General features: G+C 31.9%; 1 protein-coding gene across 2 annotated transcripts; it reads right to left on the reverse strand.

Moving 5' to 3' along the window:
- Positions 1-5,210: 5,210 nt before the first annotated feature.
- Positions 5,211-7,274, reverse strand: LOC113738812 (protein SRG1). 2 transcript variants are annotated; one of them, XM_027266082.2, is made up of 4 exons: positions 6,887-7,272; positions 6,479-6,726; positions 6,045-6,366; positions 5,211-5,847 (listed from the first exon to the last, which is right to left on the reverse strand). In XM_027266082.2, exons 1-4 carry the CDS (start codon positions 7,151-7,153, stop codon positions 5,611-5,613), a joined length of 1,074 nt encoding a protein of 357 aa, XP_027121883.1. In that variant the 5' UTR covers positions 7,154-7,272; the 3' UTR covers positions 5,211-5,610. The 2 variants fall into 2 exon arrangements, with proteins under 2 accessions (XP_027121883.1, XP_071902362.1); XM_072046261.1 differs by having other exon boundaries at positions 5,698-5,847; positions 5,947-6,366; positions 6,887-7,274.
- Between the last annotated feature and the right edge of the window lie 4,986 nt (positions 7,275-12,260).

Below are 12,260 nucleotides of genomic sequence, written 5' to 3' on the forward strand. Positions count from 1 at the left end.
TTGAGCATAAATATTTGTACTAAATTAAATGTTTGAAAATAAAATACCCGTAAAAAACCGGTACTTTAAATAGGTAATCCGTATTTGCCTATAAACTACACTTCTTAAAGTTTATTAATTGTTAATTAATTTGTAGTACTTTGTCATTCATTGGACATATAACACAAAGGGCAAATCCGGTATAAAATTCTAATTTCACTCCCTAAAATAATATTTTAATCGTTTGGACTGAATTTGCAAAGAATTAGTAACCTCAGGGGAGGTTTTTGCAAATATCCTTTTAAAGAACTCAATTTGACATTTTGATTGGATGCAATTGTGAGATTGATGTCTTTCATTGTAATTGCATTTACCAAACTTAGCCACCAAAAGAAAAAGAAAATGATATGCAAAATTTGTCCTACCAATGCAAATTTTGGAGGGAATTTTCAATTTTGGGATTGAGATATAAGTGAACTTTTCTTGAAGTGTGAGTGTGTTTTCTTTCCTGTTATCATTTGAACAAGTTTTCGCAGGGTGCATATATTGAAAATAAAAATTCAAATTAGTGGTGGGTTTAGGATTTAAGTTTGGAGGGAACTTCAAATTTGAAATTAAGAAATGAATAAATTTGTAGGTATCATATTCCATATGTGTTTTTCTGGATTTGAAGAATGTATTATCAGATGAATTCTAACATACTATTTGGATAATTGTTATCCCTCCTTTTTTTTGTCATTTTTGGAGTACTTAGGTGGGATTTTGGATTTGATTACTAAACAACATAATCATTTTTTTTAATTTTTAGCACATAATTTGAGAAGTGCACCTTTTCGTACTTATTCCTACTTTTCCTTGATTTCAAAGCTACACAAACAATAGTTATTAAAACCAACTCGGGTATCAATCTGACAGGAGGATCGGGTTGATGGATTAGTGGTTCAACCAGTGGATCATAGGTTGAACCGTTGGGTCAGACTATATAATAAAAAAATATATAATATAAATAAATAAACATATAAATTATAATATAAATACAGAAATTCTTAAATATTAACAAGCCATAACCTATTCACATTTCATAGTTCATACACACAATCCATACCCATACTTGTTTCTTAGTTCATTAATTCATATTGATATTATATACAAACATAAATGATAAAAATAAGTGTCAAAGAAAGAAATAAACCCTAATTCCCAAATTTCTTTTCAAATTTTCTTATCTAATTGTTAAAAAGACAACAATGCCCATGTTGGTGTGGTTGGTCAAATTAAAAAATTGATAAAAAAGGTAATTTCTAAAAAATCTCCAAAATCCGCCGAATTCATAAAAACCGTCGGATTTAGCGGGTCATTAGTTCGATCGTCTGGATTAAACGGTTCAAATTGAGTTATTTGCGATTCCGGTCCATTTGTTGAATAGGCCCGATTCCATGGCGGGTCCATCTATTTGAGCGGTTCAACCACTGGACCGAGCCAGGTTAATAACTCTAGCACAAACCAATTTATTACCCCAACACCAATTTCAAGCTTTGAATGATGTTTGCTTATCCCATTTTTTAACTTAAGCCGTTTGGCGCTGCTTTTCTTTTAACTCTATACCATTTCTTAGACATTAAAAGTTCCACCACACGCATGTCAAAGTTTAATGAACCCTTCTCCCCAACTACACTTTTTCAATGTGTTTGGATTGCACATTATTTATACTTTATTTATACACATTAACTTGCTTGCATTATCAACACATTTTTAATTACCTTTTTATCTCACATATATCACATTAAAAAATGCTACAGTATTTTTTAAAAAAAAATTATCCCAAATAATCTCCTATCCACTTGGTTTATGATTTACTATTTGACATACATTGTTCATAAACTAACTTGATAGTGGTTTACTTGCTCCAATTGAATTGTGGGTTAGAAACCATTTCAGTTAGCAAAACTTGTGCAACTTATGTCTATGGTATGATGTTTAACGTTTTTTGTGTACAAAATATGCCAATAGGTAAAATGTTATGCACAAATATCATCGATTGATTTCCCTCTCATTTCAACAAATATATCTCCAATCCCCAGAATTATGTTTGTTTCACGTTTGATTCATCTAAGTTTTCATTATTATCGCAATATGAGAAACTTCTGATATCATGCTACTTATATATTAAAACTATTTTTTCAATGCAAAAAGACAAGGGTTTGAACTTGTTTTTACAACCCTCACTTAATACCACGTTTGCTTTAATTTCACATTTTATCTATCTCAATATAAAATAAATCGAATATTATGATTCATCATTACTGTAAGATTAATTTTGAAGATTGAATTAAAAAATTAGAATAAAAATGTATTTAAAATATGTATTCATGTTGTTAGCCTAATTCAACCCGAGGGAAAAATCCATAGTTATTAAATCCGGTCCGGTCCGGCGGTCGAACCGGTGAACCAGGCATTGGACCGGATTGGGTTTTGAGTTAGATCGTTTAAGCAATCAACCCGTTGACTAGTCAACGGACCGGCGGTTCGACCGGATTAAACCGGAACCCGGCCGGTTTTGTCTAGAAATCGGGTTCCTGAGAAAAAATTTATGCCTTAGATGGGATTCGAACATTGGACGTATGAGCATTGCAACAACGTAGATACCACCAAGCTACTTCACAATATGGTGCCAAGGTTTCTTACTTATAATATATAAACCTTTTTCAATTTTATTTTTTTTTTATTTCTCTAAAACAAATTTATTTGGAATCTTTTAATAAAAATTTATGACCCCCAAACTCTATAAGTTATAAAATAGACTTCAAAAATAACATATTACATAATTCATTTTAAAGACAAATATTATTTTTAATATTTTTTTGCACTTAAAGCTTATAAATAAGTTAGATAATTACACTGAATATAGATTAAATTTTATACTTAAAATTTGGTGTATTACTAAATAACTTTATATTTTATTGATTCTTATATGAATTAATTATTTTATAGCAAATTAAATTATATGAGTATTTGCTATGATATTATTTATTACAATTTATATCTTATATCTTATATTTAAAATTATGAAATATAATATTTAAATATATTTAGTGACCTACCGGTTCAACTACTCACCCACTGGTTGAACCAGTAACCCGTTGACCCACCTCGTTCGCCGGGTTCCCTCCCGGGTTGGGTTTAATAACTATGGAAAAATCACATCTTTCATTTTTCTTTTTTGATACAAGAGGAGAATTAATGTGATATAAAAGTATAGACTATCTAATACTCATAGATATTTCCAATCACATATTAGGATAGTTGCTCCTGACCGGGTCACCAGAATAATTTGGTTACTCATGTAGAGGTAGCAAATCAACCCACTTAACTAGATTTACCCATACCCGCCCATGAATAGATGGGTATGGGTATCTTAAATTTTTGCATATGGGTATAAATGGGTTACCCAATAATACCCATTTAATAAATTGGTATTATTGGGTAACCCATCAAACCCAATTAACCCATTTAAAATTCTCTTCCCCCCAAGTCTCTTCTTTTCCCCTACCTTTTTTTTTTTTCAAATTTTTCATTTTGTCATGATGTTAACATTATTATTATTATTATTATTATTTGTTGGTTTTATCTTATTATTTTATTTTTTCTTAGTTTGTTAACTTACTCATTTTTTAGGATTACCAATTTATGATAAATTTTAGCCTATTTTCTTATCTTTATAAAATGAAAATTTAAATTTATATATGAAAAAAATGTTAGGGGTTCAAAATTTTTGGATTAAGTTTTTATATTAATTTTTATAGTACTTAATTCAAATTTTTATATTCGTATTATTCAATTATTAAATAATAGGTAATTTTGTGACATAGAGTATAAATGAAAAAAATTGGTAATTAAGTTTATTGAACATTATAAGTAAATATTTAAAACTAATGATGGGTACAAAGAGTGGTATAAATTGATAATTTAGTTTGCAAAAATGAATTTAAATGAGTTTGCAAAAAGTTAAAATAAATGAATTATAAATGGGTAATTGGGTTACCCAATTCATTTTTTGACTTACCCATTTATACCCATCTAATTAAATGGGTATAAATGAGTTGACTCACTTATACCCATTACCCATTTTACCCAACCCAAACCCGCCCAAGTCACCTATTTTGACACCTCTACTCATGCACTACCAAGCATGGATGTCCAGCAAACATTTTTGAATTATTAGCTAATTACTTTGATTAATAGTCTAAAATACGGTTAGCTGATTAATATCGTCATTGACCGAGTTGGAATTGCATTAGAATTCATATTTAGAATATTACTAAGGGTTTAAAACAAGGGTTGTACCATGGCCGACACAAAAAATAAAACAGTGCTGGTAAAAAGTTGCATTATTCTTCGTTGACTTCCAAAAGGAATTTCAAGCTTCAAGTGGAACTTTGTTGACTTCTTGACACATCTTTGTTCACGCATTCATGATATGGAACTTTGGGGGAAAAAAAGGTGGGCAGATCAACAATGGTTGAGGGGTGGGCGAAGAATTGCGGGAATGCAGATCGAATATAACAAGAAGATAAAAGAAAAGAAAGAAGACTTCTGATCTGTTTTTGGGGATGCTATCATGTAACCCTAAGCAGAACGATAAGAACTTAAATGTAAAAACTATACTAGGTCGGTCTGCTGTGGACATCGACACATTGATTAGTGTCATTTTTATCATAGGCAAAACCAATTCCATTCTAACTCTCAGACCAAAACTCGCTATGGAATGAACTTATAATCATGGAACGAGTCGATAATCTGATTATGAGTTCATACAAGGGGCGGGGAGGACAAGAATGGAGAATGGACTACTCCATAAATAAAATAAAATAAAAAGAAGAAGAAGAAAAGAAAAGGGAGAATAGTTCGGCTTTAAACTGAAGATGAAGCCAGCAATCCCAGGAAAGTATGCCAGAATAAATACATTTTTCTAAGAAAACCTTGAATACAGATTAAGTATATGTTGTAATGGAGCCAACAACACAATTTTCCTGTTTGCTTATCTACTTACTTTGCCTGGCTGCAAAGTAAGAATGCCAGTTAAATGCTTCTAAGCACTTTAGTATATGAAATATTCAAGGGATGCACTCGTACATCGTGAAAAGTTGGAGACAGATTATAGAAGTTAAAGGTTCTAGAAGTGAAAGTGAGAATAATCTGAAGAATTTCAGCTAACTAGTGAGATAGAAGGATAAGGCTAAAATGGTACAGCTGAATTTCAACAAATTAGATAATGAACCGTCCCCTGTGTTATCGCTGAACAAACACAAGCCTTCTGATAATTAATCAGTAACATCCACTTACATTGGATGACATACTTCAACTTAACTGCAATGTAAGAACAGCCAACAAATATATGTTCATGCTGATGCAACTTTTCTCACTCGAACAACAGGGGTAAATGTTGACATCTGATCAAGTTGAGCTTGTAGTTTAATGGTTTACCTTATAAGCGTACTATCTTGTGCTCTGTCTTGGACAATTCATATGCATAAAAACAGAGAAAACAATCAGGAAAGGGACAAGGGTACATAACGAGTTTTGAATTTCCTGCAGGCGGACCTCATTCCATCAGTGCAGAAAGGCCTAGGTTTAAGCTTGTGCTGTATGTAATGCTCTCATCCCCCGCTGGTAATAGCCGAAGTGAGTATCAGCATAGTCTTTCACCATCTTGAACAATTTTGGGGTTCTTTCATTTACTAAGCCATCTTCTGGTCCAATCTCTTTTCCTACCTCAGGAGTATAAAATACAGCCACAGAAATCCTATCCCTCTCCGAGTTACTCAATACTCTATGCACTGGGCTCTTGAATATTCCATTGGTCATTATCTGTCAATGCACAGAACATAAGGAAAATCAGAACTAAGAATTACTTGGCAATGCATAAACACATAGACCATAAGTTTCGAGAATGGTAATATATCACACCTGATCAATTTTCCTTGTACGCAAAACCACTCATATTTGAATGTAAAAGAACACAAACTGCCATTAAGGTTTTGAATGCCAGGAATTTTGTGGCTTACCTCCATTTGATCAGCCATAAGAACAAGGAGGGCATGGGGATTTTTTGGAATCTTATACCATTTGTCATCTTTGAGAACTTGGAGGCCTACTTCATCTTGCATAATAATGGTATATCCTGATCCATCCGAATGGGGTTTTAAACCAAGCACAAGATCAGGTCTTTTGCAAGGCGAATAGTAGTTAAACCTTGCTTGTAATTGTGATCGCTCGCCAAACTGTTTCAAAAAGCAATTTTCATGCAGATTCAATGACTTTGCCATCGCTCTGGAGATGAGCTCTGTTACCCTTTTCATCTCATCAGTGTACTCCAATAAAACATCTCTGCCAGCGAGACGAAGTTACGTGAATATCTAGTTTCGTACTCTACATAGATAAAGATTGATAAAAAAGTGTTATATAAGTAGCTAATATGGTTTCCTAGGAAAACAAACACCTGAAGGATTCTGGATTCATTGGCCAAAATTTATAGTTTCTTTGATCTTCGGGCTGCACGTTAAGAAAGAGCCGATCTGACCAATCCAAGGACTGACCTTCTTCCGGGACAGGGTCAGCTCCATAACCCTCGAAGTCTACGACTGTTTTTGCATATTTTTTCTTCTCTTCCATTGGCTGTGCGAAAAATTCTCTAGAAATTTGTCTCACCTTATCTAGCAAAAGATTTGAAATTCCATGACCTATAGCCTGCAAATTTTACTAATATTAGCTGAACAATTTTTTCAATTAGCAACATTAGCTCCAACTGCCAAAAGGAAAAAGTCAAAAAGCTAAAAGTATAGTTCAAGACACATCAATTATTTTGAAGTTGCATAATCAGCATGAGAAAAGCTAGTTGTGTATGGACCTGAAAGCATCCCCACGAAGAAAGAGCTGCATTAATTTTCTCCAGCACTTCTACAATTTCTTGTGCAGGTACCTCTGAAGTTGACAATAACAGACAGCCGAGATCAATAAGTGGGATTGGAGACATGGAAATGGGATCATCATCTTCAGAATCTGCATCATCCCTACATTTATATGGGGCAGGTGGCTCCTTATTATCCAGGACCATTTCTTGGACCCGTTTGGACAGTAATATTTCTGCTGGGAGGTCAACAGATGCTTCAGCCATGTTATCTATGTCTATGCTCTTTTTTTTTTTCCGATAATATGTTCATGCTTTAGGGTTTCAGACTCATTACCTGATTGTCATTCATCAATACTGGTTGTAGAAGATAAACCAAAAGTGTTAATTACAGTTTGCCCGCCTGAACTTGACCATTTATAATACTTTGCCCCTGTAAACTTAAAATATATACACCTTGCTCGCTTCATTGACTAGTCAAAATTAATGGTGAATTCTCCATCCAAAATTCTAACAAAATAACATTCATGCCCTTACACAATAGTTTTAGAATAATGCTATACTTTTAATTGGAATATGAAACACCTTATTAGAAAAAATACAAAGTCACATGATTTAAAAAATTAAAAAATAAAAGATAGTATAATATCAAAGAACTGAAGATTTGTATTGCAGAAAAAAGAATTTAATAATTCCTAATATATCTGCACAAGTTTTTCATCACTTATTATTTTTCCTTTAAATTGTAAACAGATTGGTTTTGATAATTTTCATTTACCTTGCAGCTTTCATAAGATTTTCACGAGTCAATAAGATGCTATTTGGTAATTTTATACCACATTCACACCTTACTTTGTATTTTGTTTGAATTCTACATTTAAAAAATTAAAAATTCTCTAAATATATTTTTCAATACATTCTCATTTTTAATCAAGTTTTTATTTCATATAAAACACAATAAAAAGAGCTACAATTTAAAAAATATAGGCAAATAATTTCCATTCCAAATGCTCTAAGTAAATTTATTTCATTTAAAATAAGTATTACTATCAGCATTGAGATAAATTCATTAAGGTGCTTAACTTCTTTTTTGTAAATTAGCTAATTCATTTTAGAGCTGAAAGATCAAAATATATAGTGTAATTGTATTTAGTTGCATTTAGCAACTATTATAGAAAGTAGGTATTTATTATGTTACAATTATTATGTGTGTTTAAGAATTAGGTAGGGATATTTTTGTCATAAAAAATATAACTTCATCTTAATTTCATCAAAAAGTTGATTACAAGGAGTAAAGTGTATATATTTGGAGTTTATCGGGGTAAAGTGTAATAAGGGCCCAAGTTAGGGGGTAAAGTGTAACTAATGGGTACTCTCTAGTTGTTCATGTGGCATTTGTTTATCGGTCAAGTCAGGTTGTATATTGTTGTTCTTATGTCTGATTCAACACAGGATTTAAACCCAATTTCCAAAAATTATTACGTCCGTCAACACGTGTTTGTCTTTGGTGATGATTATCAGTCCAAGTCCGAGGTTACTACGTTCTAGTGTTATTGCTACCACCTAATTTTCTCTGTACATATACGTATGCATACGTATATATGTTTCTTGGAAGGACCTTATCAAAATTTTTATAGGCAAAGATAATGAAGAGTTGTACATCAACCTCAATTGACAATTACAATAAAGGCTCTATAAATTAATATTCAATAAATTAATAATCTTTAAATGGCAGAGTCCTTTATTTAGCTTATAGGGGACTTAAGATAGACTACTAATTCTATACGGATTAGAAGTTCCTTATTTTATTGTTTTCTTTTCTTAGAAAAACTTTCTTAAATTAACTTTTTAAGCCAGAAATTCTTGAGTTAGATCTCCCTGTAGTATATTGAATCATAAATTTTCCAAATTCGACTTGGGCTGATGAGTTAAATTAATAATTTTGTTATAAGATAATAAGATATTAAAATTTTTGAAAACTTACATAAGCTTTGATTCCATTCATATCATAAATTAATAATTCACTAAAATTACATATCATATATTCCTAAAGTATGGTCTGTGAATTTTTTAAAGTTTAAATCTACCTAAATCTCATCCCTAATATTTCTTATTGCATTTAAAAGATCTGAATTTGAATTCTCATATTACAATAAGAAATTATGAAGACTTTGTTGAGAGTTTGAGTACTTCCTTCTGTGTAACAGATCAGTTTCATCATTAATAGGATTTTCAGTGATGCCAACAACAATTTCTTCTAAATTTAAGACCTCTAAATTTGGATTAGTTTATATTCCTTAGACTTTTAGCCTTCTTTTATTAATAGAATAATTCAAATTTTTATAAAATAAAATTAACTTTAGTTGATTAAATGAGTGTTTCTTTGAATTGTAAGTACACTCGATAAATTAATAAATTATTAATTTATGAACTAATTAATATCTCTTTAAGTTAATAGCATTTACATGGTTCTAAAATTATTATTTTATAGAGATTTTACTGTATGTAGTTTGGATTAATTTAAAATGATGTAGATATGCTTTTAGTACTCAGAATATTTGGTCAAGAGTAAGAAAGGATGTAGTTTTTAAAAGAAAACACTTAATAAGATAAGAAAAATTGCCTTCACACAATTAGCAATATCAATCCAAATACAAATTTATTACGAATTTATCTTTTATAGAATTATGTAATTATACCAAAGGATGTGTGCTCTCTCTATAACGAATTTTAGTTAATGTTAAAGTACTTTATAGTTTAGATAATTAAATAATTGGGGTAATTTCAAAAACCTCCCTTGAGGTTTTTGATAAATTCACTTAGTTCTCTCAAGATTTTAAAAATTGCACATTGTTTAGTATGCTTTTACTAAGAATGAGTTTTAAAATTATTTTTCATTTTTTCCTTCTTATTCCTCTTTTTTATTTTTTTGCCAACAAAATTATAAAACTACAATCATTGTCTCTAGCTTCTATTGTAGCCAAATGTCGAGTTAGTGCTTTTTTTTAACGAGTTAACTTTATATGTGTAATCCAATGTTTTTGCTTATCTCTGTTTTCTATTTTTTTTTGGTATTAAAATCAACAATAAATTGAAAGAAAAGGTCCAAAACCACTGCCAAACTATGGTAACCCACTACTCGAAAAATTCACAACCTCTAAAAGAATTATTTCAATACTTTCTTCTCTATCTTATAAGTCTAAATCTATAGTAAAATACCATCAAAAGTATCCTATCATAGTGATAAAATTATTACTATAGTTGTTTCTCAAATAGTAGATATAGACATGAAAAATTTGGCATTTTTCTTATAATTGTATTAGATAATTTTATAATTGTATAGAAAAATAAATTAAAACTCATTACACGAGGGTATTGTAAGGTATTCATATTATTTTAAATGAAGGTATTTTAAAATTTTGATCAAGTCAATATTATTTTAAGGTTTCGGTGGCTAAAACTATCAAATTAATGGAGGTAGGTGACATTTTGTAAACTTCAGGGGAGCTTAGTAAAATTATCCAAAGCATTAGTGGAGGTTTCTAAAATTATCCCTAAATAATTATAGTACATTAGTACCTAAATATTTGGTGATTAACCCCAAACTTGGGGTGCAAATTGTCATTGACTCTAAAGATAATGATTAGACAGCCGAGAGGTATTAATGATTGCCCATTCACCCTTGCATAATTGGCAATTCAGTTATTACACTAATATTTTTTACTATGCACATTAACTTAACCTTTGACCGATCTTGAAGTAGGGTAAAGTATATATTCTTTTGCTCTTTTTTTGGGGAATTTGGGGAGGGGGGTGGGGAAGTGGTATTACCGCTAATCCTTTTCTCATATTGTGATATTATTTGATAGAATAATATAAAATTTCTCTTTCCTATATATATGTATGTGTGTGTGTGTGAATATGTGTATGTATATGTATGTTAATATGCGTCAAATTGAATTTTCTTCCACTGTGTGTGTGGGTGTGGTTTTTTTTTTTTTTTTTTTTGGTGCCGACACTGGTCCTCTAGTAGGATGACATTGCTTTTCTACTATTGGTCAACTAGCGGTCGGCGCGTGATTGCAGATGCTTGGGTGGTGTTTGTGCTAGTCCAGCCAATTAGTATTTGAGTGCTTGATGACTTTGCTTTTCCCCATTAGCCAATTACTAATTTAGTCCATGACGAATTTGTGCTTGTCCAGCCAACTACTATAGTTTCGTTTGCATTAATTGTTTTCGATGGTGCTTTTAAAAAATTTTATTATAGTTTTGTATGTGAAAAAGTTTTATTATAGATGATTAAGTGTTTTTTGGGGTATTTTTTAGGGTGTTTTTAGGGGTTTTTTGAAAATATATTTTGTTGTATCTTTTAAATTTATAATTTTAATGTGATATTTTTAAATAATAAAAACTTACTCACCCTGATCCACTTAAACCACAACCATAGCCATCACCATCTCAAGGGTGGTTGCTTCCCTCCGCAGAGCCAATGATTTTCTTTTCCAGTCCCGCCACATACCAACAGCGGAGCATACTCCAACGGAAATACTAGCTAGTATGATCATTTTGCTTTCACATATTTTGGCATCAATGTCTGTCGTCTTTCTGTTTGATTCTATAAATATAACCTTGAGGATTAACGCACTACACCTACCAAGAAAAGAAAAAGAGGATTTAATTTGAGGCTGTGATGAACTGATGATTGATGATTTCTCTGAGCACTGAATTTTTGGCCATTGAGAAAAAGTGGCCCAAAGCTTGATAGGGCAATCGGAAGGTACAATTGGGAAAAAGATGATGTGGTTTTCCCTCCCTTCCTGATTTTGCAGCCACGGCGGTGCACTTTCTTCTTGTCCATCTATTATAATAGATCTGAGCCTCGTACTTTCTTTTGCTTCTGCTTTTTGTGCGTGAATTTGTGGAAATTGAAGGGACGGGAGGGGAGGTGCAGCGGGAGAGGGAGGAAGAGGGATGAGGAAGGAGGGGGACAGTGAGGGGGAGGAAGATGAAGAAAGAGAGGAGGGATGGCAGTGCGGTGGCGGTGGTGATGGAGGTGGAGGGCCTACTTCCACACTAGATACGTCGTATAACTTTTTTAGTGTGTTTGCTAGAACATTCATATTTTCCTTTGAAAAAAAAATTTTAACCAATCCATTAAGTATACAATTCAACATGCCAACTATTAAATTAGAAATGCAAGATAGCCAATAAGAAATGTCTATGAAATTCCGATTTGATTCCCATTTATATTGGGCTCACGTCTGATTAGTTAGTTGGTGAGGTAATAACTTACCAAGATGATGATCGGTAGTTGGTTTGAAGAGCGTGGAGAAAGAGGGAGAAAGAGAAGAGAGATGGCAGCGGCGGCAACGTA

Source organism: Coffea arabica, chromosome 4c (assembly GCF_036785885.1).
Source record: "Coffea arabica cultivar ET-39 chromosome 4c, Coffea Arabica ET-39 HiFi, whole genome shotgun sequence".
NCBI lineage: Eukaryota > Viridiplantae > Streptophyta > Magnoliopsida > Gentianales > Rubiaceae > Coffea > Coffea arabica.